Source organism: Prionailurus viverrinus, chromosome A1 (assembly GCF_022837055.1).
Source record: "Prionailurus viverrinus isolate Anna chromosome A1, UM_Priviv_1.0, whole genome shotgun sequence".
Lineage (NCBI taxonomy): Eukaryota > Metazoa > Chordata > Mammalia > Carnivora > Felidae > Prionailurus > Prionailurus viverrinus.
In genome coordinates this window covers 169991174-170013966 of record NC_062561.1, presented here as the reverse complement: position 1 = coordinate 170013966, position 22793 = coordinate 169991174, and the positions used below count along the sequence as shown (strand labels likewise).

Here is a 22793-nt window from a genome sequence, read left to right as displayed (position 1 = left end):
TATTGTCCCAAGCCTTATAAGGAAAATAATCTAGTGAGGATACATTTGGTGGAGGAGGTGCCAAGCTAAGTCTGCCTCTGAACAGTCTTTCTTGCCTACACAACTCCAGGAAATAATTGGGGAAAACCTGTAAAGGAAAAACATTGCTTTAATTGCCTCTAACTCCAAAATAGAATTTCTAAGAGGTTAATAAAGGAAATGCAACTTGCCATCAATCAAAACAGTGATTTGGGCTTTTCCAAATATCTAAATAAATACTTAGATTCACAAGGTCTATGGTAGCTGGGAATAATTTTCACAATCTTACCAGCTTAGAAATTTACTCAATTATCTACAAATAAGTTATGAAAGGATGACATACTCAAGAAGTCACTGAATCATTGACCAATAATTGTTTCCTTAACTATTAGTGGTCCTATGGGGCGCCTGGGTGGCGCAGCCGGTTAAGCGTCCGACTTCAGCTAGGTCATGATCTCACGGTCCGTGAGTTCGAGCCCCGCATCGGGCTCTGGGCTGATGGCTCGGAGCCTGGAGCCTGTTTCCGATTCTGTGTCTCCCTCTCTCTCTGCCCCTACCCCCGTTCATGCTCTGTCTCTCTCTGTCCCAAAAATAAATAAACGTTGAAAAAAAAAATTAAAAAAAAAAAACTATTAGTGGTCCTATAACATTTCCAAGTTAGTAATCCCTATAATTCCTCCCAATTTGGATCTTTTCTAGTTTCATTTGCTCTTTCTTGAAAGTGGCTACTAAAACTATAATCTGAAGCATTTCAGTACTACTCAGTACATTGAATAAGGACAAGACTATCACCTCTTTTATTATTTATAACTTTCCTATTAAAACATAGATTTGTTTGGACTTCTTATACACAACTGCACGTATAGTTCATATCATCTTGTGTTCTTTAAAATATTCGTTCAACTTGTAATTATTGAGCACCTTTTATGTGCCACCATTAAACCAGTAAGAAGATGACAAAAATAAATTAATACAGTCTTTGACTTCACAGATGCACAACTACAAGTATATAAAAAACACGGGTACCTGGCTGGCTCAGTTGGTAGAGCATGCAACTCTTGATCTTGGGGTTGTGAGTTCAAGACCCACGTTGGGCATAGAGCTTACTTAAAAATAAAATAAAATAATTTTGATACTACAAAATAAGTGATATAATAATCATTTGTACAGAATTCTATGGAAGCACAGGGAAAGGAGGGCCTAATTTGAACTGGTGGGGTTAAGAAAGACTTAAAATAGGAAATGATGCTTAAAATGTATTCTAGGAAATGAAAGCAGTGTTACAAAGATTTTTTTTCTTTTTTTATTAAGCAAGAAACAGCAGATCACATTCTGAAAAATGAAAGGGATTTTGACAAGTTCCAATTTAGAAGGATCAGGGCACCTGGGTGGCTCAGTCAGTTGAGTGTCCAACTTTGGCTCAGGTCATGATCTCACAGTTTGTGGGTTCAGGCCCCACCTCAGTTTCTGTGCTGACAGCTCAGAGCCTGGAACTTACTTCAGATTCTGTGTCTCCCTCTCTCTCTGCTCCTCCCCAACTCATGCTCTGTCTTTGTCCCTCTCAAAAATAAACTTTAAAAAGATTTTAAAAAAGAAGAAAGATTGGCAGGAGAAACAACTGGAAAAGTTGAAAGAAGCTAGATCACAAAGGGCTGTTGCATGCTAGAATGCTTCAACCTGACCAAGAGGAAGTATACATTCTTTAGAATACATTAAACATTTAAATGCCATGATCAGTTATTACCTTGAATGTTCCAAACATCTAAATACATACAGCAAGAGCACAAAGAATTAGCAAGCATGAGAAGCAGACTCTTCACAAGAGTCTCAGACCCATATCAATGAAGGCCTCACTTAAGGGTCAGCAGGAAGGATGTAAAACAGGTAATAGACTTGAAAGCCATTTATGAGGCAGAAGGAATTCATGACTCATTACAGTGAGATATAAGGGAAAATGAGGAGTGTACAAATGTTCCAAATATTTTTTAAAGGCTTCATGCCAGAATTGATGGTGTTAACATAAACCAAGAATGAGAAGTAGGCCCACTGGGGAAATGAAGGAGTGAATCATCATGATGGGTTCCTGGTTGCATATGCTGAGTCTGAGGTTCTATATTCTTATGTATGCATTCTAACAAGATGACTAAAGGAAAGGGAAAAATAGAGACAAGGAGAAAAGGGTAAACTGGACAAATGAACTAGGATAAGATTAGAGAAAGTCCGGAATTAGTAAGAAGCCTGCACTGATTCACAAAAGAAAAAAAAAAGTAACATAGGTGTTTAAAATAGGAACCTGATGTGATAAAATGTTATTTTAAAAAGATAAGTCTAGTAGCAACAGGGTTAAAAAGATCCTAGGAGAAAGACAGGTAAATAAACTGTCAGCAACACAAAGTTTAAAGTGATGAAAGCCTGTGTGATTACAAAGTTAAGAGGAGTGGAAAGGAAAGAATGGGGTCTCTTCTTCTCCCTGGGCTACTTATCTAAAGCCCTCTTCCCATACTATGTATTTTCTCATCTACTCTAAGCCTTCAGGTATTTTCCCCACATGTTGGTGACTCTCAAGTATATCCTACGACCCAGCAATTGCACTACTAGGTATTTACCCAAAGGATACAGAAATGCTGATTTGAAGGGGCACACGCACCCCATTATTTATAGTGGTGCTATCAACAATAGCGAAATTATAGAAAGAGCTCAAATGTCCATTGACTGATGAATGGATAAAGAAGACTGATGAATGACTGATGAATGGATAAAGATGTTATATACAATGGACTATTACTCACTGATGAAAAAGAATGAAATCTTGCCATTTGCAATGACATGGATGGAGCTAGAATATATTATGCTAAGCAAACTAAGTCAGAAAGATAAATATCGTATGATTTTACTCATATGTGGAATTTGAGAAACAACATATAAACATACGGGAAGGGGAAGAAAAAATAAGATAAAAACAGAGAGGGAGGCATACCATAAGAGACTCTTAAATACAGAGAACAAACTGAGGGTTGCTATAGGGGTAGTTGGGGGGGGGATGGGCTAAAAGGGTGATGGGCATTAAAGATGGCACTTGTTGGGATGAGCACTGGGTGTTATATGTAAGTGATGAATCAATGGGTTTTACTGAAATCATTATTACACTATATGTTAACTAATTTGGATTTAAATTAAGAAAAAAAAAGACAAGTAATCCTCAAAACGTCTCCCTCACTCACCACATTCTTTGACAAGTCCTGTTAACTCTGATAACTAAGTTAATCATGTGCAATTTCATCCAAGCATCATTGCCTCCACAAATACCCAATAATTCTTTAAATTCCATTACTACTTTTTCACATTCTTGCCATTTTCATCTCACACCAGTCACTCACTCACTAATTGGTTTCCACAATGAAGCCATATGGTCTTTATAAAATATAAATCTGATTATTACTTTCCCCATGATAAAACCATTGAAAGGTTCCTAATACCCACAAGACAAAGACCAAAGCCTTTAGCATGGAGTAGTTATTACTTGACACCTTTTAACTTCTCTAATCTCATTTCCTATACTAGTTTTCTATTGCTGCTAACAAATTATAACCAATTTAGTGGCTTAAAGCAACACAAATATCTTAACAATTCTAGAGCTCAGAGGTTCAAACTGGGTCTTCCAGGGTTAAAACCAATATGTTGGCAGAACTGCACTCTTTCTGGAGGCTCTAGGGGAGAATGCGTTCCTTGCCTTCTCCAGCTCCTTAGAGGCAGCCTGCATTCCTTGTCTCTTGGCTGCATGACTCCAAGCAACCATTACTTCTACATTCACATTTCCTTTTCTGTCTCTGCCTCTCCTCCCTCCTTCTTTCCCTTACACGGTTCCTTGTGATTATGTTTGGCAGTGACACTGAACCCACCTGGATAATCCAGGATAATCTATCCATCTCAAGATACTTAACATAATCACCTCTGCAAAGTCTCTTTTACTGAGTACAGAACACATCCACAGGTCCTAGGGATTAGGGCATAGATGCATTTGGAAGGCCATTATTCTGCCTACCACACCTCTTCTCTCCATTTCCCCTGACTACTAATATGTTCTCTACTTCAGATGGATAAACTGGAAAAGGGTTTATCACCTCAATCATAGTTCTTATTTACTTATCTGTCTTCCCAATTAGACTAATTTCTTCTGGGACAAAGACTGTCATAGTCATCACAGTATCTTTAGTGCCTAGTTTCCACCATAGAAGAGGCTTTCAATATGTATTTGTTGAACGTTAACTGAAGAGCCAGTCAGAGGTATGCTGCAAATCTGTGGATTCCTGGAAAATTCTGACCAATTTATTTTCAGATGAACACTGATGACCTTTCAGAAACCCCACATTGAAGACTCCAATAGCAGTGGAGGAATCTTTTAAAAGTTATTTCTAGAGAAGATTCAAAAAGCTCTATGGACTCACAGTCCAGTCTTATGGGCATAAAAAATGATTATGTTCTCAAACTGAAGTGATTCCAGAGGCAAAAGAAAACACAGATTTACTAGTCAAAAGAGAACACAGCATTGCCAGAAAGTATTGGTAAAATTATTAATTCTTAAGTCCATCATTAGAAATTATCTGATTAACCACAAAACAGTGAGGGCCAGGATTTGAACATGAGAGTTCTTTATTACTAAGAGATACACAAGAAATTAAAAATGAACTGTGCTGATCTTGATTCTGTTTCTCATTACACAGTCCCCGATCAAGGTTTCAGGATGTCCCATAAGATAATTTCTCTCCACGAGTATTTCTTTTTTAAGACCTTATTTTTTGGTCTAGTTTTAATACATAGCAGTTATTACATAAATAACAGAAGGAAAAACTTGAAGTTTCATTTTCTCTAAGGCTTATAGATGAATGAGGCTTTCCGTTTTAAAAAATCACTTGCAGATATCTTTTTAATGTCCTTGGTCTTTCTAATTTAATTCCTATTATCTCAAAGTCATTAAAATTCTTAGCATGCATATTTAGTCTACATAAAATAGGATGTGGGACAAGTCTTTTGTGGCACAATTAAATTATTCCCTTCAAGGACAATGTAGCAGAAGATGAACACTAATTTAGTTAATATGGTAAAAAGGAAGATAAATGTTTTTTTTTTTAAGTGAAAACAAGCAATGCCTGTTCTTGTATTTCATTTTCACTTTTGAAATGGGTTAATACAGGACAATAATTTGCAAATAAGGAATATTAAATATTATGTAAGATTACTGCTTTAAAGTTAATATCCGCGAGAAGTCTCATCAAGGTGTCAAAGGAATTTTATGGAACGAATAATATATAGTTCACAACAGTATAAAATACAGACAAGCCAAAAAAGAGTACACCAGAAATATTTTTCATCTGTACTTAAAAATAGCTATGAAATTTGCTAAGAGCATCATAACCACATGAAAAAGTAACTTCTAACATAAAGCCATAAAAGAAGAAAGTGAAAATATGGAATATAAACTACTATACAAATGGAACTGAAACAGAACATATCTTATTTCCAAAGGGATTTCATTCATAAACCTCAACCATGCTCCACTTTGGAAACATTAAAAGCTATAATTTCTATATTGTTCTAAAACAATATAAAGTCTCAATTATTATATTTTTTCAAATATTATATCAAGTATTTATTAATGGCCATATTTTCTCAAAATAACATCAAATATTTCCTGAGTTATGCATCAGACCCTGAGATGCATAAAAATGAGTAAATATATCTTTATTGCTCTCAAGGGGGTTATTAGCTAATGGGGAGGATCTCAGATAAAACTAACAATGACAGCTGAGTGAATAAAATAAGTACTGTAACTATGGGAAAGTTCAAGGTGAGCCCAGAAGAGGACATTTTTATTGAACACTTTACAAGTATCTATATTATCGGAGCACCTGGCTGGCTCAGTCAGTGGAGCATCTGACTTCAGCTCAGGTCATGAACTCACAGTTTGTGAGTTTGATATCATAGTTTGTGATGTTGGGCTCTGTGCTGATAGCTCAGAGCCTAGAGCCTGCTTCAGATTCTGTGTGTGTGTCTCTCTCTCTGCCTCCCCTGGTCATACTCTGTCTCTTTCTCTCTCAAAAATAAAGATTAAAATTTTTTTTATAAATACCTACATTATATAAAATTGACATATTAAAATGGAAATTACACATCATCATCAGGGGTTTTCTATCTCAGAAGTTGTTGCAGGCTGCAGGCTGTAGAGCCAGCAAGAGGAGAATAGTTGTAAAGAAGAGGGTTAATGTGGCTGAAGAGACTAATTTGGTGTACTTCTATATCTTATCAACTCACCTCACCTATTCCTTACCTTACCACTTCTTGCCCTGGTATTCTATTGACCCCTTCTCTCCTGTTTGAATTACACAAGTACCAACATAAAGAATATTCTCTGTCAGGGTGCCTTTGTCTTTTCTTTGGTAGAGACATTTCTTTCTTTCTAGATCTCACTACCTTAGACACAGAGAACATCAAATAAGCTCCCAATGTCTAAGTTCAAAATATGAAAAGACATTAAAAGAGATGGTGATCTTCAATTAAATTATTTAGCACTGATAATTTCCAAAATGAAATAAATTCTTAACAACATATCATGGACTTTTTTTGTAAGGGAAAACAAAATTCAACAATACGCCATTCCATGTTACGATTTTTTTTTTCACTCAGTGTATGGATCCTCCACAAACTTGGCTAAATGTTAAGTTGCTCAGGTATATAATTAAGATGAGACATTTGTAAATGTCATAGGTGTAATCTTTTGGTATTCTGGAACTTGTTAAAACTTTTTAATATATTTAATGCTAATTTTATTAATATTTTAATCATAAATCTGGATCCTAGAAAATTTTACTATTCTCTTCAGCAAAAATTAAAAAGAGGAAAAAATGATGATGCAAAATGATTTATATTAAGTTGTATTTTACATTATGCCCTGGGCTATTATTAAAGGACACTAAAAGCAACAACCAATGAAATCTATTCCTAAACTTTTGCAGAAAAGTTGTTAAAGACATTGTTGTAACTAAAATCCCAAGAGAGAATTTTCATTTAGAACTTACTAGTAGTAAAACTTTGTTTTAAACAAATTAATATCCTTCCTCTTCTCTAATCATGAAATTAGTTAACTCTTTTTCTATAATGGTTTCCATCTAAATATTTCATGCTCAACACAGGAATTATTAAAAGTCTTTAAGAGCCTGCATTTTTTTTTTTTTTGCCATGCTTAAGTGTCCACCATTACTTATTTTTTCACCGGTACTAATAACTTGTTTTTATTTCTATTTTAACATTATTCACTGTAATATAATTTAATTATGGCTACACAGGTTCTTTCTGAAACATGGTAAAATAAAAATTGATTTGTTTTTTAAATGTGCCAATAAATTCCTTAACTTCTTCAAGCAGTTAAAAGGGCAAATAGCCTCAATATTTTAGTGGGGTATGTGGTATCAACAACTATACTTTAGATATGCTTAGTTTACATTTTCCCCTTGGTTATAAACCTGCAATACAATGACATTTTCCATAGATAAATCCTACTCTTGGTATGTGAAGATCTAAAAAATCTGACTTCAGCCAAAACTTTTGAGATTATTCACCTTTCTAAATCATCTGCTTCTGTCAAACTGATCTTGACTTCCTTAAAATAAGTCTCAGTTTTTAGATTATTCCCTTGCCATAACCACAAAAATCTTCTCTACTCCTTCTGCCTATCCTTAGGACCTACTTCAAATCCATATTCCTCTATGAACCCAACCAAGCCCATTTGTTCTTCTTCTGAATTTCTGTAATATATACTGGTACTTTAAAAATCAATCTTGGGCACCTGGGTGGCTCAGTCATTTAAGTGGTCGACTCTTAATTTCAGCTCAGGTCATGATCACAGGATGGTGGGATCAAGCCCCATGCTGGGCTCCACACTGAGAGTGGAGCCTGCTTAAGATTCTCTCTCTCTCTCCCCCTCTGTTCCTCTCCCCCATCCATGGTTTCTCTCTAAAACTAAAATTTAAATTTAAAAAATGCTGCTTTATAGTGTTCTACTAACTATTATCATGAAATATTGCTTTGAAAAAATTTTAACATTACCAAAATAACATGTTGAATAAAAAATCTAAAAAACAAACTTAAGTCAAAAGAAGTTACCCATAACTCCTCCAATTGGAGATAATCATAATATTCTGGAGTATAGTCTTTGAACTCTTCCGTATACATATGTACGTGCATTTTCTATGTGTATGTACATTTCATTTTTTGAAAAAAGGATAATACCGTAGCACTATTTTACAAATTATTTCTTCTTTAACAATATAGAACATGAACATTTTATCCTTTTAACAATAATTTTTTGATAAAGCATCTCCCTAAAAAATTATAACTCCTTAAGAGCAGGTGTCATGGTTTCAATACTTTTTAAAGTTTTGAATGGATAAAACATTCACAGTGTCTTCAAAAAATAAAACAGAATAAACAGTAAAATACAATAAATGTAAACACTAAAAAATTTCCCTTAGACCTCTGCTGACAACTTCAAACCCACCAAAACATGTGTATCCTCCGTTAGATATTATCAGTAGTGGTAGTTTCTTGAGTATATATTTAAAGTTTCTTTATCATTAAAAGCAAACCCAGACATATAATTTTATACTCCCCACACTTTTTTATACAAAAGATAATATGACATAAACTCTGTTTTATAGTTTAGTTTCTTTTATTTTTTTAAGTTTATTTATTTATTTTGAGAGAGAGAGAGTGCACTCAAGTAAGGAAAAGGCAAAGAGACAGAATCCCAAGCAGGCTCTGCACCACCAGTGCAGAGCCCAATGCAGGGCTCAAACTCATGAAATGGGAGATCATGACCTAAGCTGAAGTTGGAAGCTTAACCACTTGAGCCACCCAGACACCCCTTTAGTTTATTTTATTAACAGTGCACCGTGGGGGCACCTGGGTGGCTCAGACATTAAGCATGGAACTCCTGATTTCAGCTCAGGTGATAATCTCACAGTTTGTCTCACTGACAGTGTGGAGACTGCTTGGGATTCTCTCTCTTCCTCTCTCTCCTTCCCCACTGGCTGGCTCTCTCTCTCTTTCTCTGTCTCTCTCTCTCTGTCTCTCTCTCTCTCTCTCTCTCTCTCTCTCTTAAAATAAATAAATAAACATGAAAAAAATTAAAAATTGAAAAAAACCACAATGCACCTTGGAGTTCCTCATTTACAGTACTCCATCAGATGGAGTACCATGTTCAATTTAACTAGACACCTATTAATGAACATTTCAATTATTTCCAATATTACAAATAATGCTGAAGTGACTAACCTTGTGCTGACACCATTTCATACATATACAAACACAATTAAAGGATAGATTACTGAAGTGTTAATGCTAAGTCAAAGGTATACGTACATTTTATAATTTTGATGGATTTTGTCAATTTGCCTTCTACAGAGATTTTTCTAATTTATATTCTCATTAGCAAAGTATCTAAAGGCCTTTTTGCACATCTTTGCCAAGACAGTGAACTATTAAATTGTAACTTTATGCCAATCTAGTAAGTGAAAACATGATATTTCCTTAGTTTTAATTTCCATTTATTCCACTGAGTTAAGTAATTACCTGCCATATCTTTAAAAGCCATTTGTATTTTTATTTTTTTAACTATCCACCCATGCCCATTAACAATTTTTCTATTTGGTTATCTATTTTTTTAAACAACTTCTAGAGGCTCTTTGTATATTAAAGGAACTGGCATTCTTGTGATATGAGTTTTTACTGATTAAATTAGCAAGTGTTTTTAATTATGTATTGATCTTTTTAAAAGCAGTTATTATATATATTTTTTGTTTTCTCTTTTTCTAATTCATCTCTTTATGGTTTTATCTTTGTTAATTTATTCTTTCTGCTATACTTTTATTTAATTATGGATTTGTTTTTCCTAATTTTTTGAGTTGTATGCTTCACCCAATTATTTTTTGTTGTTGTTTTATTGATGTAACTACTTAAGACTCTAAATTTTCTTCTGACTGCAAGTTTGGCTGAATCACTTAATTTATGCGTAAAATTGATTTCCCCCACCCATTTCCCACATTCATTGATGCAAGCAAAGAATATAGCCGAGAACTTTAGGGTAAATTCCTCTTTCAAAAGGTGTTTTTGCTGCAGTTTGGTAAGATCTACAGCAGCGGGGCTATCTGGTCATGTCTTAACTTTGTGCTATACAACTTCCACCCAGTCAAAGGTTGACTACCACAACATGTACTTTGAAGTCGATGAATTACATATGGTTCTTAGTTTCACGAACAATGCAGTTTATGGACATTTTACTTTTGTTGTTCTCTTTGCTATGGTTTCCAGCAGGGAAGAGGGAAAAAAAATGCTAAGTCACACAACCATGTTCATACCAGAAATCTTCTTATATACCTTCTAATACATTTCTACATGCTTCTCTGAGTCCATGCACATAGAAAATTTTCATAAATACTTTAAAATGATGAAATTACACACTTCAGATAATGGGCTATTAATACCAAATCCTGCCCTTCTACTTGCATTTAAAAAATTCCAATAGAGGCTGGCTCCTGGGTGGCTCAGTCAGTTAACTGTCCGACTTCAGCTGACGTCATGATCTCATGGTTTGTGGGTTGGAGCCCCACGTCAGGGTCTGTGCTGACAGCTCAGAGCCTGGAGCCTGCTTTGGATTCTCTGTCCCCCTCTCTCTCTGCCCCTCCCCCGCTCATACTCTGTCTCTGTCTCTCAAAAAAAAATAAACAAACATTGGGAACAATTTTTTTTTTAATTCAAATGAGTTATTCCTATCATGCCATGCCGAAAATGTTTACAAGGTAAGAAATATATGGAAGGATTACTTTAAGATCTAACTCCTTAGACTGAAAAATCATAATATTTAAGAAAGTACGAAGTAGGTTTATGGATGAAATACCCCTGAGAGGTCATTTAAGGAACATTAGTGGTCTCCAAGGCCTATTAATTTTTTTAAGCCTAACATTGCTCTTCCTCAAAATAACTGTTGGTAAAGTTTGAGATAAAAAAAAAACTGGAAGTCAGTCTATGTGTTAAATGCACTATGACAGGGTTCTTTTATTAAATAGATCAAGCCTAAAATTCAAGTTTAATTTGACTTCCCTGACTATGCTAAATGAAGGCTAAATATTCAAATATTACCCTCTATTTCCCTTAGCACAACATGTTATATAGTTCCTGCGGGACTAATTTTCATAAAGGATGACACCATAACTGTCAAGTTCACTGTTATATTCTGGTGCAGGAGTATTGGACTATAGCCAAAAAAAAAATGTTGTTAAACTACTGATGTTACTGAGGCTATAGATTATAACTTATTCTAGTGGAGGTTGTAGTAAAAAGGTGATAAATATAACAGAATCAGTTTCATGACACACCTCAAAAATTTACAAGAAATGTGATTTAGGGTAAATTATGATCTTTGACTTTCCTAATCTAATTATGGGGATAATAATACTCAATGCACAGTTGTTGAAAAAATTTAATAAAATAACAGAAGTAGAATATTATCACCAGACTATGTACTCAACGTTTTTTTCTTCCTTCATAATTTAAAATCTTCCAAATTTTACCTTTACCTTTTCCAAACCTTCTGTTGTGAGTTATTTGTCACATGAAAAAGTTTTTAAAGAAGAAAGAATACGCTATTCTACAGTTTCCAACACATAGCCACACAGATTTTCTTACATGATACTTACAACAACCATGTAGGATTATTGTAGGCAGAAAATGACTTGGGGGTTGACCTGGCCCAAATCACACGGTTGGGAGTGGTGAAAACTGGCATTGAAAAGTGGATTCTTTCTGCTCAATTCGGAGGTCCACAGGGTGATTTATGTATTCTTGATGAATTTATCCTAAGGAGGATAGTCTGTAATTTTTTGTGCTCTTCAATGGAGCTAATAACTGATCTTAAAGAGGCAATTAAGTAGAAATCTTAAGAGCGAGCATTCTATATCAGAACTTTTTTTTTCCAAACTGTGGTCTCTGTAATTGGAAATCTAATTTGACATGATATCTCATTTTCAAGAGCTAAAAATAAATAAATAAATCACTTATCTGTCTTCAACTTTTAAACACACAGTACTTTCTAAATATCTCATATAAAATGACAGCATAAGAGGATTAATTGCAAAAGCAGAGCTAGCTAGATGCCTCCTAAAATAATATTACTGAGTGTGATTATGATTTATAGTAGGAAATTGTATTTTGTCTTTGTCTCAATTTCTGGCACAAGGCTCCTAAAACCCTTGGAAATTCCTAAGTGCTCAGAGCCACAAAGGTGTCCTTTGTTACGCTGAGTCATGGTTAGACAGCTCTAGGTAACCTAAAGATAGGGCTAGTGCCATGAAAACCAACCTTGTGATTTGAGGGTTGGAGTTTTCAGTCCCAACCTCTTAACCTCCAGGAGGGAGGTTAGGAGGGAAGACAGGTTGGATAATGAGTTCAAGCCCCAGTTGTCAATGATTTAATCAAGCATGCCTATGTAATGAAGCCTCCATATAAACCCAAAAAGACAGTGTAGGGAGATCTTCCAGGTTGGTAAAGGTGTGGAAATTTGGGAACAGTTGTGCCCTTAGACATCAAGAAAGTGCCGTTCCCCTTCCCACATACCTTGCCTTATGCATCTCTGACATCTGGCTCTTCCTGAGTTATGTCCTTTTGTATCCAACTGGTCATCTATTAAGTAGAATGTTTTTCTGAGTGCTGGGAGGCACTCTAGCAAGTTAATTGAACCTAAGGAGAAGGTTGTCGGAACCTCCAATCTATCACCAGGATATCAGAAGCATAGTGACAACCTGGTTTTAAGATTGGCATCTGAAGTTGGGCAGAGGAGTGGGGAGACTTGTAGGATTGAGCCCTTAACCTATGGGATCTAACTCTATCTCCAGGTAGACCATGTCCAAATGGAATTAACTGCTTGGTGGCATGTGGGGGTAAAAATAAACAAAACGAGAATTTAAAAAAAAACAACAATGGGCTGGGAGAAACAGTTCTTAGAAATGAAGAACATTGGTTTTACTTTATTTAGATAGCCATATGACTACAAAAATATTCCCTTGAAATTAATTGACACTATTAAACATAAATATTTTGTTTTGAAGAGACTCACCATGAAAACTTACAAAATTTTATACAGAGCTTTTACCTAAATGAAATGAATTTCTTAAATTATGTGATAAATAACTGACCTTTTAAGATAGTATACATTAGTTATTAAATTAATCCAAATCTGCGCTTACCTGCAATCACTCCATTTGTCTACACTGTTCCTGCCACACTAGCTTCTGCAGCTCCTCAGTTATACCTAGGAACACTCTTTCCCCAGACACTCAGGGAAGAAAGATACTGACCCAATGAAACACGAGCATGGCTCTAGGGCCTTGGAGTTGGCATCTGTTCTCACAGGCCAGCATTCATGCTGCGCTGTTAAATGCTTTTACTATTGCTCCTGCATATAAACCTACGGACAAGTCTTTGGTTTGGTTCACTTTTCTCTTCAAAATTTATTAGGAGGCCTTCTTGGATCACAATGATTTAAAAAACCAGCTGTTCCCTAGACACACACACACACACACACACACACACACACACACACGTCACCTAACCTCTGACCTCACCATCACACTCAGGTCATTATCTGCTTGATGGGCTTCATTTGCATAGCATTTATTGCACTCCAACATAATATAGATCACTGCTCAGCAGAGTGTGTGTTAACTAAATATTTGCTAAACAAATAAATATTAAGTCACATATATTTTCCAGTCATTTCTTTATTAAATTTTTATATTATTTTAATAATTTAATTACATAAATAAGGAACATGGATATAGATTTAAGGTAAAAGAAGTCTCTAATTTCATAAAATGTTAAATTGAAAAAGACTTCAACCTATCAAAAACCCTATCTCAAGATTCCAAAAGAGGAAAATTATTAAACAGTAATATTGGAAGAAGCAAGCTATGTTACTTAACTATAAAGTAAAATAGTCTTTAAATGATCTGAAACCAAGAACATGAAGAGAAGACCTAATTAAAAGTATAGCTTTTCTCTTGTACGAACTGTTGTTTGTGTACATGTGTCCAACATTAATGCTGTTGCCACAAACTTGTCTCCTCACAAGTTAGTCTCTGTCACAGAAAGACTTACTCTCTGGGTGCCTGGGTGGCTTGTCAGTTAAGCGTCCCACTCTTGGTTTTGGCTCAGGTCATATCTCACGGTTTGTGAGTTTGAGCCTCACATCAAGCCCCATGTCGAGCCCCAAGTCAGGCTCACTGCTGTCAGTGCAGAGCCTGCTTCAGATCCTCTGCCCCACTCTCCATTCTCTCCCCATCCCCTGCTCATGCTCTCACTCTCTCTCAAAAATAAACACTAAAAAGAAAGAAAGAAAGAAAGAAAGAAAGGAAGGAAGACTTACTCTCTGCAAAATTCTGCCTCTACTGTTCTGGCATCCCACACTAAATTCTGATAAAATGCCACAGTTACTTGATTTAAGCTGGCAGGCAAGTCATTTGTCTAAAGTTCAATTTAAAGGCTCGTTGCCTAACTCACCTGAATTTATTCATGCACTTTATCTTTTTTTTTTATATGTTTTTATTTATTTTTGAGAGAAAGAGACAGAGTACTAGTGAGGGATGGGCAGAGAGAGAGGGAGACACAGAATCCGAAGCAGGCTGAAGGCTCCAAGCTGTTAGCACAGGGCCTGACATGGGGCTCAAACTCACAAACTGTGAGTCGAAGTTGGATGGCTCAACCAACTGAGCCACCCAGGCGCCCCTTATTCATGAACTTTAATTTCCATCCTAAAAGAAATTTCTTTAAAAAAACAGCTAAATATGAAGAAATATTAAATTTAACAAGACACATAAACTTCGAGTCGCCATTTAAATGTTAATGTTGAACTATGTATCTTTCTTAGCTAAATTTTATCAAGTCCTTATATTTTACCTCAAATCCCAGCATTGCCACCCAATATTACTGTTTATTGATTTTCTTTTCATAAAGACTCGTAGTATAGTTTTTGATATTTTACAGTCTTTTTTTCAATTTAACATTTATGAAATCAAAGATACTTCCTTTTCCTTAAACCCACACCCTTGTTCCTTAAAATAAGCAGTTTATTCTAGTCTCTAAAGTCTAGACTCTGTAGTCTACGCAGATAGTAGGTAAGAACATGGGCTCATAGCTCTGCCTCTTAATTGTTCTGTTATCTTCTGCAAGTCATTTATGATTTTAAGCTTCAGCTCCTCATTCATAATATTGTATGGGGCTAAAAACAACACTGATATTTATTATTATTATTATTATTATTATTATTATTAATTTACATCCAAGTTAGCATATACTGCAACAATGATTTAAGGAGTAGATTCCTTAATGCCCCTTACCCATTTAGCTCATCCCCCCTCCCACAACCCCTCCAGCAACCCTCTGTTTGTTCTCCATATTTAAGAGTCTCTTATGTTTTGTCCCCCTCCGTGTTTTTATACTATTTTTCTTTCCCTTCCCTTATGTTCATCTGTCTTGTCTCTTAAAAGTCCTCATATGAGTGAAGTCATGTGATATTTGTGTCTCTCTGACTAATTTCACTTAGCATTATATCCTCTAGTTCCATCTACATAGTTGCAAATGGCAAGACTTCATTCTTCTTGATTGCCGAGTAATACTCTATTGTATATATATATACTATATCTTCTTTATCCATTCATCCATCGATGGGCACTGGGCTCTTTCCATACTTTGGCTATTGTTGATAGTGCTGCTATGGGGCTAGTTATAATACTTCATAGGAATATGTAAGGATTAAATGAGATAACGCACATGAAAAGCTCAGCAAGCCCCTGGTCTAACAATTGCTCAATGAATTCAATGCTTCAACAAATATTTAATGAACCTCTGCTATAAGCAGGCACTATTCTAAGCACGGGGGCTACAGCTGCACTAAATGTTAAATATAATTCTGGCCTTTATGGAACTTATATTCCACTTGGGGAAGACAGACAAGTAAAACTATATCATATAAAATAATTTCCAGTAAATACAACTGCAGCAAAGAGATATTAAGAAGCAGAAGAGAGGAATAATAAGGAAGTGAGGTATTATTTCACACAAGGTAGTCAGAAAAGGCCTCTGGGATGAATGACATTGGAATAGAAACTGAACTCAGTAAAGAACAGGTTCTGTGCATCTCCAATGTGCTTGCTAACAGAAGAAGGATGGTGATGGGTGATCAATAACCCCTGTTACAACAGTGCCTTTCATCCTCCATTCTTTTCCACAAACTGTGGGAAGCAGCACAGGAGAAATCAGCCAGTGGAGGGTGAGGGAGAAATGGCTTGGGCACTAGCTTTATTATCATGAGAAAGTTAAATAATTCCTCTAATTCTAGATTGTCTAGTTTCTTGTACTTCTGAAGATAAGAAAGATAATCCTGTGGCCACAGTGTCCTCCAGTTAGGCATTATGATGATATATTTTCATGGGTAAGAAAGAAATAAATAGGAACTGAGAAGTCAGTTGCTATAAACAGAAATTAGATTGAGACCAAAATAGCACTCTTTATGTAGGCTAAAAATGAAGACTGGCAAGACGGAAATGAGATGTTTTATAGCATATTATATGGTCAAAGACATTAACTTCTTGCACAAATTAAATCAAGAAATAGATTCAAGTTATAAGACTATAAATAATTTCTCAAAGGAAGATATATAATAGATAATACCACCATAATATAATCCATGTCAGTTTGTTATTCACTCATAATTGAAAACTGTCTAATTTTCACAACTCTTTTTTGTGGTTTTCTTTTAAAAGAGTAATATGCTTCATTAAATAAAATGCATAACAATATTTACAACAAACAGATAACAAACTGCATATTTCAAGTACCAGTACTTTAGATCAGGTTAAAAATCAGCTGGATAAACTTCAAATTTCTACCTCATAAAACAATCATACATAGCTCCTTAATCTTCCAGGGCTTTCAGTCGATAGAAGTTATTTTCATAGCCAGTGCTATATAAAATGATGAGATAGATAATCAGCTCCACAGCCAGTGCTGGGAGTTTGAGAGAAAGAGAATAATTGGCCATGTAACAGTCCAGACAATCTACTCCATTTATCTAGGCTCGTTTCATGGAAATTTTTATATAGAGAAGGATATAGCTTTATTTGAAATTATATATTCCTACAAAAGCCCAGATCTGCATTTTTATGTGTCTCTTTTATGGCTTTGGTCTCTCAATTTAGACCTGGCTAAGCAAGTAGGAAATGCAAATATTTGGTTGGCTGTAAAATGGGCTATCAATATTTCTGAAAACCCAGTTGTATATCTTGTTGACCTAACATGGCTAGAACTGCACTGAAATTTATTTCACACTGGAATTAAAGTTCAAACTTTTACATGTACAGGTTAAGTATACAAAACTCCTGTCACTTATAGTGCTAGTGAGAGGGCTATGGTAGAGGAGATGTCGAAAACAAACTCCAGACTTATGGTTTGAGAAGCTAAATATTTGGTGGTACAGGTTTCCCCCATTATCCAAAAGTTTGCTTTAGGTCATTCTGCTTTTACAAAAGACTTAAATTAGTACCTGTTTTTGTTAACCGAAAGAAATTTGAAGAAAATTTTCACTTTTATGAAATGGTAATTGCTTCTTTGCTTTATGCCTTTTGCTTACAAAAGATTTCAGAGAAACACTCTACTTGGATAGTGAGGAAAACTTGTACCATTTAATAAAAAAGGAAGAACAAATTTTGGGGTTAAAGGTGATAAAATCAAGTTTTAGGTAAAGAGTGGAAAAATCTCTTATGTCTTTTGGGAAAGATATAAATGTAAGCTAGAAATATAAATTTGGAAGACACTGATACGTAAACAGTACATGAAGCCATGGGAATTGCTCATCTTAAAGAAAAGAATCCCTAGAATTCTGCAGAACAACAGCAGTTATCCATTGATGGAAGAGGAAACACTGACAAACATCTCTGTTTTACTACAGAAAAATATGAACACCTGTTTTAAACTAACAGAGAATTTTTATAAGGTTTTCTCAAATTAAAATGGGGGGAAAAGCAAAGAGAAATATATAAATGAAGAATAAACCAATCACATAGTTCTAGAAAACTGTGCAAGAAGGCCAATGTCTAAGCCACAGAATAAGTGTTTAGCAATTGACTTTCAAAATCTTCTGTGAAAGCAATGTCAAGGCTCAGCCCCTCAGTAATGACTGAGTAATAGAATGTGAGAACAAATACAGACATTAGTTCTAGACTAACAAAGGATAGCAACAGTTTTTTTTTATTTCTTTTTCTGAATCTCAATTATACATTAGCATTCTTCCAAATAACACTTCCTTCATATTAAAAGTCATTCCTAGATATATAAAAATCAAATTAGCAGATATTAACCTACCAGGTTGTATAGCTGTTTATGGCCACACTGTTCTTGATAGTAGATGGCCTCCAAAGAAAAGGACTCTTACCTACCCCAGGTCAATTTCTGAAACATCAAAAGTACTCAGAAGCCAACCCAGCTCCATTGCTGCACTTTGGTCCAAGCCCCACAGATTTTATCTTAAAACACAAACCTTCTTCATACCCATTGCAAACCTTATTAATCTCTTAAAGCATATGAAAGTAATGCATTCTGTGTTAGATCTTACAGTTAAAAATTACCCAGAACAATCTCTCACCTCGCTGCTTGTCCCCACATAAGAAACTTACAATTTATTGTATTTGAAAAAAATAGTATAGTTTTTTTTTAATTTCCAGTGTCTTATAACATATTGTAAACTTAACATCCAAAATTAAAATTCTAATTTACTCATAATTGCTGGACATATTCTTTGACTTTTACATCTTAGAATCTTTCATAAACTGAACCTTTCAAAGTCTGAACCTTACAAAGTAAAAGAAAGGCCTCAAGTGTTTCAAGGAAAACTGGGAAGGAAAAAAACAACAAAACAACAACAGGCCATTTGTAAACCAGCAAACACTGAATAAAAAGGCAACCCATCCTAATAAAACCAAGGAACTAGCTGCCTTAGTTATATTAGCACTAGTGGTAATCACAAAGTCCTTATGTTTCCAAACTTCTATAAATAATCTAAGAACTTTATTTGTTGTGGTAAATGTTAACTCCCAAAGCATTCTTTATATATATATACATATATACATATATATATATATATACACACACACACATACATACACACACTCACCTTAGGAATAGGGTTCAGCAGAACTACACCTGATTTCTTAGTGATGACCTGTTTTGTTGTATAGTGATGTTCTATTAGTTGAGGAATGTTTGAAAAACCAGTGCCTTCAAATCGATACAGATTCTGAAGAAAAAAACAATAAAGTAGAATAAATATAAAGACATTGCTTCAGCAAGACTACATTAGCAATAAATTAGGTTCCAATAAGAAAATTTACTATTATTGCACAACAATATGAATATACTTAACACCACTGAATGGATAAGATGGTAAAAGTAAAACTAAATATATAAATAAAACTCCAACATGCTGAAAAATTTTACCTTTCCATTGAGAACTTACTTTTTATAATGATTAAACAAAATTCAAACTGTTAAAAAACAGTTTGGAAAAAACAAGAAAGGAAGAAAATGAAAAACTAAAAGGACCTGGAATGCATTTTGCCAAATGATAACCAAAAGAAATAAAGCATGAGATATGTGTGAGTTAATGAACAAGAAATGCATTTACATTATGTTTATATATGTCCCATTTGATAAATCTTCCAAAATAAAAAATGTCGAAAGTTTGAAGATATTATATTATATCCAATATAGTAATAAATATCTGAAGACCACCTCAGATGATTGATAAATATTTCCTATTTATCAACATAGTAGTAGTTGGTATTTCTATTACTGGGGTTATTCGTGTATTATTCTTTCACTAAAAGCACCTAGTCATTCACACACCATTAACAAAGAAATAAAATGCACAGTGACAAACAACAAATATCAGCATGCTCAACTCTTACACTTCGTGATTTCAAAACATCACAGAGGTAACATTTTCTCAAACTGTGACACAACCCCTTTCCTCTGTCTTTCTATTTAAAATAGGCATACAATAACCATATGGATAAATTGATAACAATAAATTTAGCATTAAAAAATATCTTGTTGGCCACACATTTCAATGCAGGAAGCAATGGAATGCAACGTAATATAATAAAAACTTCTTTTTGATTGTTCACAAAGTGCTTGCCCATACATAAACAGGTGATATGTACACATGCCAATATGAATGTGCTCTAAGAAAACTATGTTAAGAAATAAGAACTTTAGAAACTACCAAGATGTGGATACTATTTACATTCCTGGAAGATTACTTTCCTAGTTAAAAGATTTAAGAAATTAAAGCTCTTTTCCCATAGTATAAAATAAGATTAAGTTTACCAGAATTGAATTTACATCCAAACTTTAAATGGATATTTGTTTCATCAAGTGAGGGACAAACAGGAGCTAGCTTACTGTAACACCTAACCATAGAATATAAATTCAACCCAAGGCAGTTCGTGTTAGTATCAATTCAGAGCAGTTGTTAATAAATTGCCTAAAGAATTTTTGTACATAGCAGTCAGGTCTGCTATGATATACTGACAATGATGTTTAAGAATATTTCATACTGAAGACATTAATATATTATTAGGCATGCAATGCACTGAGCAAGTTCTCTCAGGGTCTCAGTTCATTCATTGGTGAAACAAATATTTGGATCTCCTCAAAGAATGGGGCTTGACCACGTATCAATATACAAAACACTTTGCCCAGTATATGGCACATAGTACACAGTCAAATATTAAATCACCAAAGCAATAAGAATCCTTGGATTATAAAAATTATCCCAGGGGCGCCTGGGTGGGTCAGTTGGTTAAGAGTCCGACTTCGGCTCAGGTCACGATCTCGCGGTTTGTGAGTTCAAGCCCCGCGACGGGCTCTGTGCTGACAGCTCAGAGCCTGGAGCCTGTTTCCGATTCTGTGTCTCCCTCTCTCTCTGTGACCCTCCCCCATTCATGCTCTGTCTCTCTCTGTCTCAAAAATAAATAAACGTTAAAAAAAAATTATTCCAAATCCAGATATAGGAAAATAAACATTTTCAATGAATGCTTAAAAGTGTAAATTAAATTTTCTCCAGGGATCATCATCATCTGCAAGTAATCAAATATCCTGGAAGGCATTGTTATATGAAACTGATTAAGAAATGAAGACATGCAAAAGGTTATAGAAGTGAAACATGTAATAACAATATAAACAACCACCAAATTTCAACCAAATATACAGTATTATAACCTGAAAGACTCTGAGAGTAAATCTTAAGCATTCTCACCACACACACACAAGTATTTAACTGTGTGAGGAGCATGGATGTGTTAACTGTCTTGATCCTGGTAACCATTTTACAAGGTATGTGTAACAAACCATCATGTTGCACATGTTAAATGTACACAATTGTATTTGTTAACATTTATTGACAATATTTCTCCATAAAGTTAAAAACATACCCACTGTTTTCCCTTTGTCTTCTTTCAGTCTACTCTTAATACAGCAGCAGGGGACCCTGTTACAGCAGATCATTCCATTACCTTGCTTATATTCTTATCTCCCTCAGAATAAAAGCTAAAGTCTTTACCATGGTCTTTAAGACACTATACAATCTGTCCTCTATCATCTCTCTTACCTCATTTCTAACCACTACCACTCCCCTCCACTTCCCTCCAGTCCCCCTCATTTCCTTCTTCTTTTAAAACACACTATACACACTCCTTTCTCAGGGAGTTTACATTTGCAGCTTAAATAGTTTCTCAGATGGACATATGGGTAATGGCCCCCCTACTTCCTCCAGTCTTTCAGTATATGTCATCTTTCAGTGAGGTCTTCTTTGGCCACCCAACACAATATTCAGAATCCATTTTCTCACCCCAACTAAATTTCTTATCTCCTTTTCCTTATTGAATTTTTCTCCTCAGAAGTTAACACCATCTAACATCAAATATATTTTACTTTTTATCTTGCTCTTCGTCTATCTCTTCCTCTAGAATGTAAGCTCATGAGGTGATAAATTTTTACATTTGCTTTGCTCATCACAGTATCCCCATGGTCTAGAACAGTGCCTGGCACATATTTCTTAGATCAATAACCATGTATGAATGAATGAAATATAACACATATTAAATAACTGAAGCTAAAGAGACAAGTAAGATAACTTAACCTGGAAATCAATTCTGAATAGTTCAGACACCTACAAACCCAAGATACTGAAGTACAATGTTGAATAGAAAGCAAGTAACATGATAAAATTCACAGAGAATCAAATTTCAAATCAGCCGCTAGTGTTATAATGTCTTATATAAAATTCCAATATACATTTATAATTAGAGAAACATTTGAATAGAATAATGGGAATTTTCATTTAAGAACATATCTAGCTTTTAGTTTAAAGACAGTTTTCTGCCACTGATGTAGTAATCATGGTGAGTGAATACAGTGAGTGATACAACAGCAGTACTTACTTCATGGGCTGAAGTAAGAAACTGATTTCTAGCAATTATCTTTTTAAAGCGATCATGTTGACATCAGTGACGTTCTCAGAGTCCTAACTGTGCAAAACCGATTAACTCACTTTCCTAAAGATGAAGATAAAGTAATGAATCTAGAAATGATGCTAAGACATATGCTTATAAAGTTCA

At 34.8% G+C, this 22793-nt stretch overlaps 1 protein-coding gene across 2 annotated transcripts in view; it reads right to left on the bottom strand.

Annotated features, from left to right (window-relative positions):
• FER (FER tyrosine kinase) overlaps nt 1-22793 on the bottom strand; it is a 435391-nt gene that overhangs the window by 196546 nt on the left and 216052 nt on the right. For both annotated transcript variants that reach the window (XM_047879101.1, XM_047879093.1), the window contains exon 13: nt 19289-19411. In XM_047879101.1, the coding sequence (XP_047735057.1) occupies nt 19289-19411 (123 nt within the window). The remainder of the gene's footprint in view (nt 1-19288; nt 19412-22793) is intronic.